At 38.6% G+C, this 20,667-nt stretch overlaps 1 protein-coding gene across 8 annotated transcripts in view; it reads right to left on the minus strand.

Annotated features, from left to right (window-relative positions):
• Positions 1 to 20,667, minus strand: part of Unc79 (unc-79 homolog, NALCN channel complex subunit) — a 238,323-nt gene that overhangs the window by 106,228 nt on the left and 111,428 nt on the right. For all 8 annotated transcript variants that reach the window (XM_069997680.1, XM_069997681.1, XM_069997678.1 and 5 more), the window contains exons 13-19: positions 19,258 to 19,429; positions 17,902 to 18,132; positions 11,280 to 11,470; positions 10,534 to 10,657; positions 8,438 to 8,578; positions 6,362 to 6,583; positions 2,678 to 2,905 (exon numbers count right to left, since the gene is read on the minus strand). In XM_069997680.1, coding sequence (XP_069853781.1) covers positions 2,678 to 2,905; positions 6,362 to 6,583; positions 8,438 to 8,578; positions 10,534 to 10,657; positions 11,280 to 11,470; positions 17,902 to 18,132; positions 19,258 to 19,429 — 1,309 coding nt within the window. The remainder of the gene's footprint in view (positions 1 to 2,677; positions 2,906 to 6,361; positions 6,584 to 8,437; positions 8,579 to 10,533; positions 10,658 to 11,279; positions 11,471 to 17,901; positions 18,133 to 19,257; positions 19,430 to 20,667) is intronic.

Below are 20,667 nucleotides of genomic sequence, written 5' to 3' on the forward strand. Positions count from 1 at the left end.
TATTACAAATGCATGTTAACTCAAAATTAAAAATGAAATTAAAGGTCTGTTAGGAACAGGGCAAAGGAAGCTCCTGGCAGCCCCATCCAACTTCTTCACTCTCTCCTTGAAAGAAAAGTCTATACTTCTTGTAAATACTTCTTCAGCTGACAGTCTTCAAACTGTAAACTTCTAGAATCTGACTCTGGCTCTTGGTTAGCATCATCTCTGAGAGCACTAAGGACCCCCTAATTTCAGAAATCCAAGGGCACTTTTCTATATTTTTCCTCTCTTTAAAACTCAATATGGAAGACTATGCCCTCCTTTTCTAAACAATCTACCTTGGTTTCTGTGCTAATGTTCTCCCATTTTTCTTTTGTATCTCTGGTTCTTCTCAATTTATTTCCGGTCTTTCTTTCTTTTTGTTCCTTCTTCCCCTTCTTAAGAACTAGTACTTCCCAGAATTACAACATTAGTTCTCTTCCCATCTCACCCTACACATCCTACCACAATATGCACATGGCTACAGCATCCATATCTTTCTAATCTTCCCTGAAGAATATGATCCATATTTCCAATGATGCATGCATCAGCACTTGAATGCAGTGGTTTGAGTATGGTCAGCTCCCTCTGAAACCCATGTTAAAATTCTGAGATAATAAGAGATGAAATAATTCGGATTCTGCCCTGACAAATGGATTAATCTATCCAGCAAAAAAATTGGATTAATGGGTATCTATCATTTTAGGCACTTTTCTAGTTCTGGAAAGTCCTATAATCTTCCTTTTATTAATTCCACTCCTCCTTTACTTAATGTTCAGGTCTCATCTTCCCCAACAAGGTTTTCTTGACCCCAGCATATGGATTTTTCCATATACCCATAGCTACTTTGTTCATCCCTTCATCATTTGATTCATCATACTGTCTTGTGGGATTTTTAGTTTGCTTTGTTGTTTGTTTTGGGTTTTTTTGTGTGACAAGGTCTTGCCATGTAGCCCATGCTGGGCTTGATCTTAAGATTCTCCTACCTCAACCTTCCAAGTGCTATCTTTTCCAAGGTTTTTTTGTTTTGTTTTTTTTTTTTTTTGCTTTTTTTGTCAGTCATGGAACCTGAACTCTGGGCTTGGGCACTGTTCCTCAGCTCTTCAGCTCAAGGCTAGTGCTCTACCACTTGAGCCACAGTGCCACTTCTAGCTTTTTCTGCTTTATGTGGTGCTGAGGAATCAAACCCAGGGCTTCATGCATGCAAGGCAAGCACTCTACCACTGAGCCACCTTCCCAGCCCAAGTGCTGTCTTTTCCTACAGTTTTTTCTTTACTTAAAAGTCTTCCTAGCCAGGTGCTGGTGGCTCACGCCTATAATTTAGCTACTCAGAAGGCTGAGATCTGAGGATCACGGTTCAAAACCAACCTGGGCAGGAAAGTCTGTGAGACTTTGATCTCCAATAAAGCATCAGAAAACCAGTAGTGGCACCGTGGCTCAAGTGATAGAGCGCTAGTATTGAGCTAAAGAGCTGAGGGACAGTGCCCAGGCCCAGAGTTCAAGCCCCACGACCAAAAAAAAAAAAAAAAAGTCTTCCTGATTAAACCATAGGATTTTTTTTGTTGGAATTAAACCTGAGGCTTCCATGTATGCTAATTTAGCATTCTCTACCAGTGAGCTCCAGAGACTGATTTCTCATCATCTATTATTGTGTCTTGTTTGGACTTGGTTTTATGATGGGGTGGATGTTAAATATTATTTTATACTTACTAATTGAACCTGAAGGATATTATGCCACACAAAATGAGCAAGGCATAGAAAGCCAAGCACAGCACATTATTATTTACATATGAATCTAAAACTCCTAGTGGTAGAGAATAAAATGGTGGTTACCAAAAGCTGGCCATTGGAAGTTGTGACTGTCCTACAATAAAAATCTGATGACTATGCAAGAATATATACTACAAAGATTTTATGTTGAGCCAGGTAGGACTAATAAGTTAAATGAATTGAAACTAAAGAAAGACTTCATTGATTGTATACTGTACATTTTAGAGAAGTTACTTTCAACCCTAGATTAACAGAAAAGAGAAGACAAAAGAGAAAAAGATGGCAGGAAATGACTCAAGTAATTCAGCTTCATCTACTTCTGATGGTATGGAAGTATTTTGGTATTATAAATATTATATCTTAGGTCTTTAAAAAATAGGCTATACAGAAAATAGCTACTATATGGAGCAAAATTTGGCATTTATCAATTTAGACAATTTTATTTAAACAAGAAAAGTAATCTGTAAAAAGGAATGAAGGTTTTCTTGATTGCTGATGAAGTCAATGTGTTTTACAATCCAAAGTTACTTTGGAACAGTGTCCATTTACAAGCTATTTATTATATGGTTACATATGCTATTGTCTGCATTATTACTTAAATTATAAAATAATTTAGCACTAAAATTATTTTAGGAATACAAGTAATATTTTGCATTCATAAGAATTACATAAATCAAGTTGCTATGACTCTAACTCAAACCACCTACTTAAGTTCTGTATGGGGCTCCATCCCTTTCCAGGAGCCTGAGTTAGCAGAAACACAAGGCCTTTCTTTTAACACAATCTTACCTGTAACCCAGCATGGGAGAAAGATCCCATTACACCAACTACTGAATTTTTTTTATTTCTACTATATATGAGTCATCTCATTTCTGCAACTGCTTACCACCAGCCGGCTTTCTTCTTTGGGAGCTAGTCTCTCCAGGAGTTCACACGCAAGCTGATAGCAGAGAATACTAGACTGACATAAGTTACACTCAATTGCTTTTTCATCCTTCTGGCAAGAATGGGAGCCCCCCCAGGGGGCCTGGAAGACATTGTTTATAATAGAAATAATGTCCTTTGACAAGCTGTGCTCTAAACCCATTGTAATTCCATCATCTTGCAACTCCATCTGGAAGACAATGGAAAAGAGACACACACATACACACAGACAAAAAAAGAAGAAGTTTGGTCCTTTTATCAAATATTCTATTGATACTACTTAGAGATAATTTTTAATAATTGACAGTATTATCATATTATTAAAGAATATAGTCTTCTAAAACAAGAATATACATTCCTTTCTATAAGCTCCTCTAAAAATAATATAAATACAAGTCAAAGCAATAGGAATTCTTTTAAGAATCATGTGTAAAATTTGAGAGTTTTTAAAAGTTATTTTTCAAGCATAATTGTGAGATTTTGCCCATTTAATAGAATGCATTTTTTCCTCTCTCTTTTTTGCAGTACTAGGGTTTGAACTCAGGGCCACATGCTTGTAAGGCAGGTTCTCTTACCACTAAGTCACACCTCCAGTCCAGATTTTACCTATTATAAAAACAACTCTGCTCCTCACCTTGACCGTGGTTTCTAAAAGCTATTATCCACTGACAAGAGCCAGTTTTCCTTGGAGAAATGCCTGGCATCATTTCATCAAGGGCTAGAAAAATATAAAAATGAGCCTGGAACATATCTAGCTATGCTAGAAATCAAGGAAATGTGGAAGGCTGGAGATACTGCTTAGTAGTAGAGCACTTGTTTAGTGTGTACAGGTCCTGTGTTCTATCCACAGCAACACAAAAATTCACAGAGATAGAGAGACAGGAACAAAGACAGAGTGAAGAGACCAAAAGAACCATCTTGACAGGACTCCCAGTGACTATATATGGAACAATGCAAACAAAACAAGTAAGTAGCACATTATAACCCACTTGATAAAATAAGAATTCAGTGGTGCATGTAGGAGTAATTAGATGAATAAATGTATGTCAGCAAAAAGGAAAACCTGTTCCTTTAGTAGAATATCAGCAAATAAATTTTAAAGAAATTATAGAATTATAATTATCATTAGGCAGTCATCATAGTAATAACAGATTTAAGAATGAATCATCCATCAACAAAACTAGAGAATTAAAATCTGATAAGAAATAGGAAGTCTTGTAGTCTTAAAAGTATTCTCCCACATGTTACTAATTACAAAAGGTAACATATAATCATCCTCCATATCTCTAGGGGATTGACTTCAGAACCACCCACAGATTCCAAAATCCATGGGTGCTCAAATCCCTTATATAAAATGTTACAGTGTTTGCATACAACCTATGCATATCCTTCTATATGCCTAAAATCATATTAGGGCTATTTTTAAGTAATACAATATGAATAGTTGCTATTCTGTATTGTTCAGGGAACAATAATAAGAACCTAAGTCTGTATATGTTCAGAATGGATACAATTTCTATTTTTTCAAATATTTTTGATTTGTGGTTGTGTTTGAATCTGTAGATGTAGAACCCAGGGGAACACACAGAGGGCTGACTGTAGTGACTTTATAAAGTAAAGAAAGTTGGCAAAAAATCTCATTAACCAAGTGACCAAAGTTACCATCACCAGGAAGGAAACTATTATATCTTCTGCCTATACAGGACATAGTGTCACATCTGTGATCTTCCTACCAAGATGTATGACTCCAATGAACATAAAGAAACATCAGACAAACCCAAATTGAAACACATTTTACAAAATAACTTGGCAGGGCTGGGAAGGTGGCTCAGTGGTAGAGCGCTTGCTTTGCATGCATGAGGCCCTGGGTTTGATTCCTCAGTACCACATAAGCAGAAAAAAGCCAGAAGTAGTGCTATGGCTCAAGTGGTAGAACACTAGCCTTGAGCTGAAGAGCTGAGGGACAGTGCCCAGACCCAGAATTCAGGCCCCATGGCCAACAATAATAATAATAATAATAACTTGGCAATATTCTTCAGAATGTCAAGGATGTGAATGATACATATGAGGGACTGCCCTGGACTGAAGAAGAGTAAGAAAGTAGGACCAATGGACACTGAGTGATTCTGGATTGCTCCTGGACCAAAAACATTTCTGCTGCTGTTCTTCTTATTTAGCTAGAAAAATGATATTGTTACTGTATCAATTTAAAAATGAATGATCTGGAGGTCGACAAAGTGGCCCAAGTGGCAGAGCACCAGCCTTGAGTGAAAAAGTGAAATGAGGTCATGAGGCCGAGTTCAAGCCCCCACTATCAGCAAAAATATTTTTTTTACAATTTTACAAATTGTAAAATTTTTACAATTTTTAATTTTTACATTTAAATTTGTAAATAAAATTGTTTACAATTTACAATAAAAAGTTTTTACAAAAATTAAAATGTTTTATAAAAATAAATTTTTAAAAAATGAATCTTTTGTGTTTAAGGTTATATTACCACTCTATTGCGGTGATATAAGAGAATGTCCATATTTTGTAGAAAATGCTCCATTAAGTATTTAGGGATATGGGGATACCACGTTTGTAACTTACTCTTTAAAAAGATTAACCAGATTCGTGCATATACAAAGAGAGAAAAAGATAAAAGTGTTAACATATTAAGAATTTGAGGGAGAAGTATTTAGGAATTCTTGATAGTCTTCTTGTAACTTCTCTGCAAATCTGAAATACTTGTTTCAAAAAGAAAGTTACAAAGAAATGTTCTCTTGATGAAAGCTTAAAAACCTATCTTTTCAAGCTAGGAGCCAGTGGCTCACACCTGTAATCCTAGCTATGCTGAAGGCTGAGATCTAATGATCACAGTTCAAAATCAGCCCAGGCAGGAAAGTCCAGAAGACTCTTAACTCTAACCACCAAAAAACTGGATGTGGAGTTGTAGGCTCAATAATGCCAGCTTTGAGTGAACAATCAGACAGTGCTTAGACCCTGTGTTAAAGCCCCAGTATCATCACAAAACTCATCTTCTAAAAAGATCTCCAAATAGTTGCGTGCCAATGGCTCACATACATAATCCTAAGTAGTCCAGAGGCTAAGATCTGAGGATCAGGGTTCAAAGCCAGCCCAGGTAGGAAAGTTCATGAGATTCTTCTCTCTAATTAACCAGCACAAAGCTGGAAATAGAGCTGTGGCTCAAGTGGTACTTGAGCAAAAAAGCTCATGGACTGTGTCCAGGTCCTGATTTCAAGCCACAGGACCAGCACATACACAAGTACATACCTATACACAAAAATAATCAAATAGCAACTTATAAAATATATTAAAATTAGCCTCATCACTAGAGAATTGTACTTTGTTCTTTTTGAAGATAACGATTATCCAGTTTGTTCAATCAACTTAGTCAACAGAATTAACTCTAATAATGCTAGTGTGCTTTTAAAATTCAAACGCTTCTCATGTTAATATCATTGTAGATATTCACACAAGTAGTTTTCATACTCTTTAGGAAATTCTCAAAGGAATCTCAAAAATGTCTTGAGTGTTGATGCATCCTTTCAGTAAGTGAGAAGATACCAATTCATATAAAAGAATTACTATCCAATGCCTCATTCTTCACCTCTGATCTAAAGGAAGCTCATGCTTCAGCTACCTGCTTCAGGAGAAGATCAAACATGAGGATGAAACAATTTAGATTCATTTCATCATCTTCACAATCAAAGTCAATAGTCCTTCCTCCTGGGTGTCCAAAATTCTTGAAAGGGCTACGAAATGGACTACGCATAGGACTCCGAAATGGACTCTGGAAAGGACTATGAAATGGGCTCAGCATATTATGCTGAGCTCGCCGACCAGGATCAGAGGCAACACTCACCTGTAAGAAAAAATGTCATGCATGAATATACTCAGAAGCTAAAATTACCATATAAAATAGTTGAGGACTCAATGGAAGGTGTTTCCAGCTATCACACTGAGTTCCTTTGACATTTCCCAATGGCCATATTCCCTCCAAATGCTCTCTATAGTCTCAAAACATAAAAACAAGAAGTAAAGCCATCCAAATTTTCAGAGCAGTTGTTAGGTTCCTGACAGTTTAGATGAACTAGTATTCATCAGCAACCTGAAGAATGAAGACATTTGACTACATTCTCATCCCATCAAACATCTCCAATCAAATGAGATTAAACTAGGTTGTCTAAACCTACTGAAAACCAGACCCAGAAAAAATGAGGGATTGAAAAAGGGAAGCACTGTAAGATAAATTTTAGATGGTAAGCACAGAATCTCAAATTGATATGACTTATTAAAGAACAATGGCCTCTGGGATTATAATGATTAAACTATCATCAGAAAACACTTCATATCAAACCTACTATATTTGTTATTCTCCCTTTTCCCACCCCATGCCCAAACTAGGCCATCACTACCTTAATACCCTTACTTTATACCCAAGGATGCTATGGACTGAATTTTCCTTGTCTCCTATTACCTAGTATCCAGTTGGGTTTAGTCAAGGAGAGACAGCAGCAGAAGAGCTGAAGCTGGACAGCTGAGTGGTAGGAATATTTCTCACTAACCTCTCCTGCTTTGGAGCTACATTCATGGAGTGTTGCTACTATTGTATATTTTCTTCCAGTCAGCCCTTTCTTGGGGTTCTGCTCTCAGACCAGAAATCTTTTCTTTCTTCCTTCAGCCCTAAGAGCACAGTAACTTCGGTCTGGACTGCTACTAGACCGTGGGTGCTTCATCAATCCTTACTGGCTTTTAACCTTTACTGTAACTACAGGAAGAATCTTCATTAAAGGTTTTTCACTTATATCAAAGATAGATTTTGTAACAGAGTTCTGCCAAATTATCTGTGTATGACTCTATTTTCTCTCATCAAGATCCACAAATACCACTTTAAAAACAAACAGCAAGAGTAATTAGAATCCATGGATATTTATAATGTCATCTATGAGAACTCACTTCCTTGAATACCAAGTATGATCCCATGATTATATTAGACTTTCTGATCCCTAATGGCAGGTGGAAATATTATGGGACTGTTCTATGGAGAGGCCTGATGCTGAGAGCATTGATTTCAGAGTTGAGAACAACCCTTAGGTGAAAGTCAACTTCTCCAAAACTGCTCATGGTCTGAGAATATCCCTCTATCAGCAGAAACTTTCAGGTCTTCTCAGGTCCTCTCAAGTCCTCCACAGCAATATTATCAAAAAGTTCTTACAATTTTGACATATTATTCTCATCCACAAAAGTACAAAGAAATCAAGGAAATGTATTCTATAGTTCACAGTGACAGCTTCCACCAGTTGACCTTCCCCAAACACAGGGCAAATAGAAATAATTAATCCTCCAAATTCCTCACTCCCAACAAGAAATGCTGATATGCCAGTGGCTAGTAAAGAATTCTTATTAACTGGGAAACACTCTCCCCCGCCAAAAAAAAAAAAAAATCAGAACATATAACCAAAAAAGCTATTCTGTTTCCTTTATCAATGATGAGGAAACTAAACTTCAAACCAATTCAAAGGAAAATAAAAAGTCATTAACTTACTGATTAGCGATTATACCAAACCTATCCTAATTTAATGTTTTACTTACTGTGATTAAAAGATTAATGGAACGAGATGTGATGAATTCCTAGTGAGATACTTTCAGATACTGATATAACTGACAGGAGTTTTATTTTATTTTAATCTTAACAAGTAAAACAAGAAATAATTACCCTTCGAGCTGCAAGGTTCCCTGCCAGTTCATTGACTCTTGATTTTCTTTGATTTGCCAGTTCTTTGACAGAATTAACTCCATCAGAAAACATACTTATTAAGAGTTGAAGTGGAACCGTGATATCTAACTCCGATAATACCTGAAGAAAAAAAGGCACATATCCCCCGCAAAAAAAAAAAAACATGTAAACTGTACAACTCAGAAAACTATATTTAACACTATTTCCTATTAACTATTAAGCTATAAAACATAAGGACATTTAACCTACACATATCAACACAATCATCATCAAAATTGTACAACAAGAAAATCTGTTATCTTTCATGGTTTTTTTTGGTTTTGGTTTTGGTTTTTTTTTACTACCCCAATATCCACCATACTCCTTCCATCAAGTAAAATTTCTTTTGATGTTGTCTCTCCTCTCTATGCCTAATGACACTGGTCTTAGCTTGCATCTTCCTCCTGGACTAAAATATTCTACCAACAGTCCTCCTCCTCCATTCTACACCTATTCTTTTCTGAATGCTCCACCTAATCTTGCCCTCTGCAACAAGTTCATGTCCTTCTAGACCAAATTAAGTAAGTCACTTTATCTATAGTGAACTTTCTGGAAATCAATGCCTCCTCTCTTCAGACAAAATAAATCCTTCCCTCCTCTATGCTTTCTTAGAACTTTGTTAGAGCAGTTACCACATTTTGTGATATTTAATTATCTGATACTAACTCTGACTATGAGCTATTTGAAGAAAGTTAAGTATGAAGAACCACTTCTTATCTCATTTTCATGTGCTGTGAACATAGGAACTCTATAAATGTTTCCACAGTTAGGGGAATTTCAAGCAATATATTAGTTGAAATCTTGGCCTTGAAATCTTCAACTGCAGCAGTCTACCTTCACAGTCCAGTCCACTATAACTTCCTAGCTCTGCAGAGACAGGTTTACAGGTCCCACATGCTGGCATGTTATACGATGTGTAACTGAATCCTGATATAACATCAACCATCTGTAAAGAATGGCTTCTCTAAAATGGTAATTATATCATGGAGATCTATTTGAGAATGAAAAGATAAAATTCTGGATCACAAATATGACTTTTTAAAACATATCTCTTTGCCCTATCAATTGTGACAAATATTGTTCTTCAGTTTAGAACCCAGAAAAGCTTCTTTAAGTGCTTAAGGGATAACATTCTTGCCTGACACTGAAATGCATCTAGGAACTGGCAGTACAGCTCAATGGTAGAGTCCTTGCCTAGGATTCAGAAATCCTTGGGTTTGATCTCCAGCACCACAAAACAAACAAACACAACCACCACCACACACAAAAAAAAATCCAACAATTTATCTATATCTTCAGTTAATCTAAACATTGAATCTTTATTCAATTTCTGTCCAAATCTCATGTTAGGCATTCAATTTCACAAATTTTCATTGACTATTCACTAACTTTAGAACACTTCCAGGTTCTGGGAAGGAAGGCTAAAGAGAGTGGTAATAAACTCAAAAATAAGATCTGGTGCTTGAACTAGAAGAATCTGTAAGCAGTGGGAATAACAAAAACTATCAGACAGTAAACACAGAATCTCCAGAGAGAAGCTGTATGGATAACTGGAGGAAAGAATGATAACCTGGATTGGAATGAGGGGGTGGCAGTGTGAAATAGCAGAAACTTTCAAAGGAGAAAAATTTTTCGTTGAAATTTGAAGGATAAGTTGGAGCTCACTAATGGATACACAGAGGTAAAGAAGTCATTCCAGCTAGAGGGAACAATGTGAACAAACCATTCTTTCAATCAATCATTCTCAATCTTTACAAGTAAAGATTTCTCAGAATCCCAGACAGCTAGTAATATAAGACCAAAAGGCACTATGAATTCAGTACTATTCTTGCATAAATTTATATTAGCCACAACTACAGCTACGTATAATTTAAATTTTAATCATTTATTCACCTATTTGTGATGTTAATCTGCAGTGATCCTTCATAATCATGAAATTTATGGATTCCCCCAAAATTCCCCACTCTTTTACCTAGTTTTGCCTCTTAGAGGCAAAAAAGTATTGCTCAAAATGATCATAAATATTATTCACTTACATGAAGCCATAGTAAAGCTTGTTCCTGCACAGAGGAGGGATATCCTGTAAACCGACAACTAATAAAGCCAAACATCTCTTCCATTGAAAAAGGGAGAGGACAGAGCTCTATGTCAAACATTTTGCTGGAAAGAAGAGCAACAACGGTAAGTGACCAATGAGCATACATTAGGCTCAACTGATACCACCAAAGTATGTCTAACTACACTCTATTAACAAAACCCTTTAGACTAGTTTGTGTTCTGAACTGTTATAATCATGTTTCATTTGACTCTAAGAAAACATTTCACATCAGTAGAATAGTTGTAGATAATTCATCTGTAACAACATTAACATCCATCTTAGTTTAACAGAAAGAATTGATGCTCTAAGGAATTATAGTTATATCCTGGCATCTAAAAACATTTTCCCTTTGCACATTTCCAAGATACCATACCAATAATACCTAAAAATAGACAAATCATATAGTATATATATATATACTATTATATATTATATATTATATATTATATATATTATATATATTACTATATTACTCTACAGGAACAAAATCTTTTCTGAACAATTCGAAATAATCTCAGCTCAATTTAACAGCTATTATATTAGAGGATTGTGAATTTCTTCACAGGTTTGTTTGAAAGGAGAAAGTACATGAAATACATAGCAGAGTGCCATGGACACAGTACACCTTCAGTAAATGTTAGGTATTATTGTAATTACAATGACTTCATTAAACTACTTACCCACCTTAATACTTCCCTGAATTCTTTTAATTGGTTATCAGGAACTTCTGTTCTGACGGCTTCCAGCCATTCTGGCATGATACACTCCCACACTGACTGGCTGATCACATTGTAGGGAATCAGGCAGAGGATCCGGCTGAGACCTTCCTTCAACTGAGTCACCGTGCTACAAGACTTATCCCAGTATCCACCAACCTGGAGGGGTTTATACAGTCATAGAGGAAAAGAGCAAAACACATTCTTTACAATTGTAAAGGAAGAAAAAGACCACAGCCTATTGCACCCAAGTTCAAGGAAATAATATTCAGAGTGAGAATTTTAAGAATTTACATATCACCAGTAGGATCCATTAGTAACAGAAAGGAAAACATAGTTACAAATAGACCCAAATATTGCTCAGAGATTAAATTCCAACCACTACTGCAGGCTTTCTACACCACATATAAATGAAAATTCCCATGATTTATTCCTAACAGAATGAAGCACTGTTGTTTCTAAAGCCTGACAAACTATTACCATATGCTCAGGTAGGCATTCCTGTGCTTCACAGAAACAATTTTCTACTGCCACCTGCTTTGTTAGGAAGATTTTTCTTTATGGAAAACACTGTTCTGTGTATTCTTCCACAGTGTTGTTTCCCTGAGTATTCTAAGGCTGGTTGAATCAATTATTTAAAAGATGCACTTGGGGTTGATAGAGCCCTTGTCTAGCATGCATGATGTCCTGGGTTTGATCCTAGCACCAGGAAAGAAAGAGAGGGGAGGAGGAGAGAGAGAAATCTGGGACAGGGGATTACATAAGCCAGTTTAATACTGGCTAGAGGCCAAGAGTAACAGAGAGCTAGCCTGGGATTTAGGATCTGGAACAGGAGATGATGAGGGGGTGTAAGGGGCAGAAAACTTTCTAGGCTGATGGGCTGCTTGTGCTGCTCTTGCTGAAGCTAGTTAGCACTGTACAGGCTCAGCTCTCTTATTCTCTGCCACCAGCCAGGCCTGCTACTGGCCCCTATGGGAGAACAAGCTGCCAGAGCTGCGGCACAAAGCATACTCCTAGCCTCAGGAGTTCCTCTCCTCATTAGATCTGTCCAAGAGATAAAATGTGCAAAATATAGTCAGTGTCATCTATGCAAATATCACAAGGAACCAGTATATGCTCCCATTTTGAGGTGCTTGCTAGACTCATATCAGCACTAGCATTATGGCAGATTTGGTCAATATCAAGAGGTAGGATGCACATCCCTAACCCTGTTGCCAGTGCAACAACCATGGCTCCTGTGAGGGAGGCAAAAGCTGGTATGGGAGTATATCCATTAGCTTGGTATCTCCAGTGAGACTTGCAACCAAAGGCCAGGATTGAGATGTTTAACCAGCATGAGCAGTGCTCTGGATTCAGACTGCCATACTATTACAGAGCTATACCTTCTGGAATGTGCATGACTATGGTGTGTATGCTCGCTGCCTCTTTCTCTCTCTCTGAAGACAGTGATGGCAGATATCTACACCAACAGTCGCAGTGGCAACTCAAAAAGGAAGGTTCATGACACTAGTGATACCTGTGCCTGTGGATTACTGTGTGAAACATGGACAAGAGAGGCTCTGGTGGCTCACACCTTAATCCTAGTTACTCAGGAGGCTGAGATCTAAGGATCTTGGTTTGAAGCCAGTCCAGGCAGGAAAGTCTATGAGACTCTTATTTCCAATTAGCTGCAAAAAGCCATAAGTAGACCTGTGGTTCAAGTGATAGAGCCTAGCCTTGAGCACAAAAACCCAGGTCTAAAGTTCACACCCCAGAACCAGAAGGAAAAAAAAAAAAAAAGACCAATGTAATCACTTACCTTTCTTGCTACACTTATGTAAATGACTAGATCAAAGTTAACAGTCTAGATTTATTTTGTAAGCTAGAGTAATCCTACTTTGATCAAAATGGAAGCTATAAGCTTTCTTTATGGGTTATCAAATTCTACTACTCATTATCTCTGAGTTATTTTTGATCTCTTTATACATGAAATTCTGCCATCATTTTCATTCTGTCAGTAATTAATATATCTACAGTCTCTGCTTTTCTTTTTTTTGGGGGGAGGAGGGATCCAGTCGTGGGGTCTGAACTCTGGGCCTGGGCACTGTCCCTCAGCTCTTCAGCTCAAGGCTAGCGCTCTACCACTTGAGCCACAGCGCCACTTCCAGCTTTTTTCTTTTTGCTTATGTGGTGCTGAGGAATCGAACCCAGGGCCTCATGCATGCAAGGCAAGCACTCTACCACTGAGCCACCTTCCCAGCCCATTCTCTGCTTTTCTTATGTGGCATCAACTAAGAATAAAAATCTAACTGCCTAGATCCTTATTAAGATTGAGTAGTCACATTTCAAAACCCTACAAGCTGAAGCTTTAAAACTTGGTATAAACTTCAAAGGACTTACAGTTTGAGTCACTCAGTAAGTTCACCATTTACCCACAATATTTCATGTTGTGCTTGGAAATATCCAAAACTGTGACATTAACAGTCTCATCCCACCATCTAAGACACTTGTAGGCCAGAAATCTACCGAATCTTCTCACTTGATGGCCTCTGGACTCAGAAACTAGGTCTATTGTCTATTCCAACCATCAATTTTTTATTATTTTTTTTTTTTGTCAGTCATGGGGCTTGAACTCTGGACCTGGGCACTGTCCCTCAGCTCTTCAGCTCAAGGCTAGTGCTCTATCCCTTGAGCTACAGCGCCACTTCCGGTTTTCTAGTGGTTTATTGGAGATAGGAGTCTCATGGTCTTTCCTGCCCGGGCTGGCTTTGAACCGCGATCCTCAGATCTCAGCCTCCTGAGTAGCTAGGATTATAAGCATGAGCCACTGGCGCCGACTCCAACCATCAAATTTTTTAAAAATTGCTTCTTTGTGCTAATCTCTGCTCTTTTTTCCTCTCTTATTTCATAATTTCGAACCTAAAGCTTCTCTCCACAGCAATTTTTTTGCGGGTGAAACTTGAAGGGAGGTTCCAAGAGGAAGAAATGTAGGGATCTATTCAAATCTCCAAAGCTGGTACCAAGATTAACTGAAATATTTAGTCTAAAGAAGCATAAAGTAATCTTATTTGGACTTCCAGTGTTTAACTAAAGCAAAACATCCTGAAAATACACCTCTTCAGAGGGAATTTCCTGTGAATTCAGCTGCCAGGCAAAAAGTCAAGTTTCTGGCAATCCTCCATTAACATCAAAAAGGAAAAAGAAACACACTTCTTTAACTTCTTGATTGTCTTTTCAAAAGACAAAACAACAAGAAGACCCTATTTGTTCACTTTGGTATGTAAATCTTTTTATCATTGACTATTCTGGTTGTATTTTATCATTTAGCACTAATCTATTATGAGTTAACTGGCTGGCCTCCAAACAACTGGACTCAATTTAAAAGAAGAAAGTTTTCTTCCCTACAAACTATTTGTTTTTAACTTCTACAATCAGATCATATCAATCCTTCATTATTTTAAGGGAAATCATAATAGAAAAACACCAGCATAGGCAAAGAACTCCAGGAAATGGGAACTTTATATTATATAAAAATTCAGTTTTATAAATGAGTCAGTAGGTGGCACCATCAAAGACAGAAGTATATTCTGATCTCTGAGTCCTGAAAATCAAATGAAATCTATTTCTTCAGATGGACTAGGTTCTATTTTATCCTTAAATGTCCTATTTTTTTTTTTAGCACAGCATTAAGCTGAAAATTGCCTGGAGGCTTTTTTGAAAGGAAACAAAATATCACAAATAAAAATAAAACCTAGAAAATACTTTGAAAAAAAAAACCAACCCATTTCCTGAACTGTTGCCAAAAAGCGATTCTGAGCATCCTCCACTACGGGTTAGACAGAAATTACACTGGAATGAAGAATACCGGTTCTTCCCAGCCACACATCTGCAGCCTGTGGTCCAATGAATCAGAAGCAAGAGTATCAACACAGAGGAACCCATCGATTGAACTAGGGGACTGGGGGCATTTGGGCAATTTCAGAGCCTTCTCAGCATTTCAAATGGTACTATTACTGAAGTAGGGAAGTCAGGTCTGGCTGGCACTATACTGGCCACATATGGATGGTAGAGTCTGGCATCTTGTCTTCATGGTGGAGGAAGGTGAAGTGAAGTCCCTGCCTCCCAAGTGATGGGTGTGCCTGAATCCCTGGAGGCAGGGGCAGGCACTTGGCTGATAGGTTACTAAACCTGTCAGTCCAGTGACTGGGACTGGGAGTTTCCTGTGACCCTGCCCCCTGACCTACCATATTTAGGCCTGTGCCAGTTCAGGCACCATTATGCCAAGCCACGTGTCTCCATGTTCCTGTCCGGTCTCCTGGCTACTCTTGGGTCACCATGGCATCCCACTTCAGCTCTCCCTTGGAGCTGAATTGGCTTGCTGGTTTTGTTTTTGTTCTTTCATTCCTCTCTGACCTGTTTCCTAACTGTGTTAAGTGTATTCGCAGGCTACAGGTCTTTGTAACAATTGGCTACCTGCAGACCGCTAGTGCTCCAATAAAGACTTCTTGATTCGATCCTACAAAATGTGGCTTCTCTGATTCCTCACTTTACAAAATTACCAGAATCCTAGGCCAGAGGCCCAAAAGGAAGGAGGGCAAGAAATCAGGTCCAGCACTCGGTCCAGAAATCAAAGGGAAATATTACTGATGAAAAGTAGGAAAAGAATTTAATATTCAGTAAGACCATACTAGAAATATAAAGAAGATCAAGTGTGTCAGCACTACCCTCAGGGATACTGGCAGTGTGATTCAGCAAGAAAACAGAGAAGCCACATTTTGAGAGGTCGAGTTCTGAGTCTTTATTAGAAAGCCAGTGACTGCAGGCAGACTCTTGTCACGAAGACCTGTAGCTTCATGAAAACACTTAATACTATTAGAAAACGGAACCATGGAGAGCAGGAAAGGAAAGAAAGAGCAGAAGAACAATACCAACAAACCAGATCAGCTCCAGTGGTGAGCTGAACTGGGAAGCCATGTTGACTGGGTGGAGAGCCAGGAGATACTACACAAGCAGACAGAAGACACATGGCACTGCTACCCATGCCTGAGATGGTTCCGGCCTAAATAGGGTCAGGTCAGGGGGAAGGGTCACAGGGCACTGGAGAATTCACAACCCAAGATAGGCAGGTCCAAGTCCTGATCCCTGCCTCTAGAATTCAGGCAAGCCCATCACTTGGGAGGAGAGACTTCCCTGCCTCCACCATGAAGACAAGATGGTGCCAGTTAAACCCACTTCCCTATCATCCACCATGTGGTCAAGATGGCGCTAGCTAAATTCAGCATCCCTACTTCATTACAGCAACTCCCAGATTAAATAGGGAAGATGGGAAGAAGTATGCACAGTCAAGCAGTCTTAGTCGAACTGAGGTCCTATCAAGGAAGCTGCTTTGCAAGAGTCCCCACATGGAGCTGAGAAAACTGCCCTTGCTCTGGAGTCAGGCTAAAGACCATTTCATTTGCTTCACAGATCTATAATCCTAGAAGGGAGAGGGGCAAATCAATTCCCATGAAATGACTATTCCTGTTTAGGAGGAAATCTCATCCTGTAATAATCTGCCTTCAAGGTTCTGCTATTCCTAGAAGGTATGAGGCAAGAATCAAAGACTTCTAGGTGCCATTAAAAAGGTTTGAAAGGAGAATATTGTAAATGCTAGCAATTGACAGTCTGTCGAAAATACCTTAGTTACTCTTCCATTAGTGTCTTCAGCCTGAAGAGAGAAGACCAGCTTGAGAGGAATACTTCTTAAATGACTAGCATGCCCACATGCAGGGTTGAACAAGAATCTGATCCAAAGGTTAATACAAAGGAGGCAGATACAAGACAAGGTGAAGGTAAAGATTTCAAGCTTTATCCTGTTTTTATTTACTTATCAGGCATTTGCTGGCCCAAGTGAAGAGTCTGTGTTTTTAGCAAAAACAACCCCCAAGTCCCTGCTTTATTACCATCATCTCTGAAAGTATACAAAAAACCACAGAAGTTCTGAGTCTCTCCATTAATGTGCAAGCCAGGAAAATCCTGAGCCCTAACAACTTCACAGAAATGTTTGCTGTCAATGTTGGTTCCTTCTGAATAAAAAAATAAAAAACCAGTAATGTCAAGGAAGAATATTTCCTTATTATTTTTCATTAGTATTTACATTATTTATAGGTATTAGTAAGATTTAAATACTGAAATGTCAAAATTAATGCATACATTAGAAATTTCAGTTTCTGTGAATAAAACTAGTTCACATGTTGGCAACTTTTCTTTATATATTGTGAAATTAATTTGTCCATTAAGACACAATAGAAATTCTATTAAAAGCAAATATTAAGTCAGTGCTCTTTTTTTTACTTAAAGATTGATTTGTGGTACTCAGAACTCTTTCTGTAATTATTTCCTTACATCTTAAAGATACCTCACAAATTCACCTGCCATTATTTCCCCTCCTAAACCAGCATCAAAGCACCTCTCTGAACATGCAGTGGCTAGAGTAAACATCTTTGGCTATGGACCAGAATATGGAGAGAACGCTGGACATCTCCTGCACACATTTCCAGTACTCGGGCAGTCAAGTGTTTAATGCCTACTCCTTCCTACCAACTAAGCCCAAGCCAATGGCTGCTACTTACCCTAGCAAATTCCATAGGTTTGGGCAGAAGGCACATGACCATGACGTCAAAGCGAACATCGCATACCGTCTTCAACCACTTGGTGACAAATTGAGGCTTCAGTTTTTCTACCAAGCTTCCAACTTCATCGTCCATCATATACGCTGTGGAGTGAAACCACTGAAACACCATGGCCACTAGCCGGGCCAGGCTCTCTGTCGGCGTGTTCTCGCTGGGTGTGCAGAGGCTAACCTGTGGCAGGCAGAACAGATCCTTGTTCAGCCACTATACATTTTTACAAAATTATTACCTGTCAATTTAAAGGCAAAAAAAAGAGAAAGGAATAGGCAGTTTTACAAATGAGAATCACTTATCCAGAGATTGTTTTCCTCCCAACAGGAACAGAGGAACTACATCCACATCTAATTAAGATTTTACCTTTCAGTGAAGCATTTTTTGTCCTATGAATTATCTATGTCATAACCTGCATTGGATAAATACTTCCTAAAAGTTAAGTCCACAGAGTGATATTTCATCAATCTTCAGTGAAAAATAATCTAAACGGCAGAGTGCTGGTGGCTTGTGCCTTTCATCCTAGCTACTTAGGAGGCTGAGATCTGAGGATTGCAGTTTGAAGCCAGCCTGGGCAGGAAAGAACATGAGACTCTGATCTCTAATTAACCACAGAAAAAGCCAGAAGTGGCACTGGGGCTCACAGTGCTCACTGGAGCACTAGCCTTGAGCAAAAGAATCTCAGGGACAGTGTTCAGGCCCATCATCCAGCTGTAACATCAGAAGCAAGACTTACAAAATCCAGAATTAAACTCCAATTTGGTAAACACACACACACACACACACACACACACACACACACACACACACACACTTTTTCATGAAACCGCATGTAAGCATAAAAAAGATGTATTACTGTGAAGATTTAATCAATTTTGTCAATAGGCAAAATAAAGCTTGCTTCTCTGTAGAACTGGTATGTTCAGCTGGCTTAGTACACAAATGATGGGATATATATTATAAAGAATCTAATACTAGAAACTGTCCCATGTGTTTCCTGTCAAAAAGGTGTGTTTCAGTCAGGCAAGGCCCTGCACTGAATGTCTCCTTTGCTTGTTTATTCAAGTCAATTAGAAAGTCAATTAGCTTTTGGGGCGCAGGGGAGGAGGGGAATCCCAGGATTCTGCGGTGGGATTTGAAAATTGTTATTTTAAGTTCTTTTAGGTAAATCTCATTGTACAGCCCAGGGAAGACAACTACCCCCCCATTCTAAGGGTAATTTTTCAAAGAATAGACGGATTCCTCATCAGTGCAATGTTGGAGTGAGAAACAAAAAAAACCAGAACAGTGCATTTCTTTTCTTACTAAGAACCATATTCCAAATTGACTGAGCAGTCTCTGGTCATGCTTATCATCGTCCTTGTTATCAAAGTCAGCGTTATCCAGGGAATGGTGGGAAGATGAGAGGCCCAGCTGCCGCCGCCGATTCAACTCATGTTCCCGTTGCTCAGCGTGGAACTCTGCTTCTTTCAACAAGCTGGCAATAAAGGGTGATTTCAAGTTAGACCAAGGAAGAATCACATCTGAGACCAAACCTATGAGTTCATGAATACTCAGGCATCTCAAATAATTCTCCTTCCAATTGGTACAAATTACTCCAAGAGCCTTAATTTCATTTTCTTATTGTTTATCTTCCGTTCCCAATTCAAAGATCAACAAACTGAAACACAAAGAGGTTACTTCTGCCCAACAATTTTAAGCAAGTTGAACTAATGCCCCTGACTTCTGGTTCACCCCCAATGTTTCTTTGTACCTACCGTGAAACTATGTGAAAAATAATTCTACATTCAAGGAGAATTTGAGCTCTTAAGGCCCAAATGGGGAAAAAAATAACATTCACTATCTAGCATTCGAAGGCCACAAAAGAGGCAATAGAGAATTCTTTTTAAGTTCTCGCAAAAGTACTATTAAAAAAAAATAGTCATGGGGCTGGGAAGGTGGCTCAGTGGTAGAGTGCTTGCCTTGCATGCATGAGGCCCTGGGTTCGATTCCTCAGCACCACATAAACAAAAAGAAAAAAGCCGGAAGTGGCGCTGTGGCCCAAGTGGTAGAGCACTAGCCTTGAGCTGAAGAGCTGAGGGACAGCGCCCAGGCCCAGAGTTCAGGCCCCATGACTGGACCCCCCCCCCAAAAAATAGTCATGTTGGTGAGGGTTCAGCAAAAACTATGTACTTTAGTATTGTAATCTATTAAAGTATCATGAGTTATAGAGACCATTTGACGAATCAGTACACGTGTGCTAAACTGCCCTAAAAAAAGTAAAAATATCTAGGAAAACCCAAGCACCAGGGGCTCACGCCTGTAATGCTAGCTACTCAGGAGGCTGAGATCTGAGGATGGCAGTTCAAAGCCAGCCTAGTCAGCTAAATCCATGATACACTTATCTCAAAGTAACAACCAAAAAGCTAGAAGTGGAGCTGTGGTTCAAGTGGTAGAGTGCTAGCCTTGAGCAAAAATGTTCAGGGACAGTGCCCAGGCCCAGAGCTCAAGCCCCAGTAGAAGCATACACTCATACACACATGTGAGCACACACTCACGCATACACACAAACAGAGGAAAAGCACAATAAACAAAGATATTAGCTACTGATAAAAGGAAAAAATGAACAAAATCTAAATATGGAATGGTGAAAAGAAACAAGTTATAACCAGATGGTATTATGCATCCATTAGAAAGTGATAAATATGGAACTTCACAACATGGAAAAGAGCTAAC

Source organism: Dipodomys merriami, unplaced genomic scaffold (genome assembly GCF_024711535.1).
Source record: "Dipodomys merriami isolate MVZ:Mamm:240054 unplaced genomic scaffold, mDipMer1.0.p SCAF_50, whole genome shotgun sequence".
NCBI lineage: Eukaryota > Metazoa > Chordata > Mammalia > Rodentia > Heteromyidae > Dipodomys > Dipodomys merriami.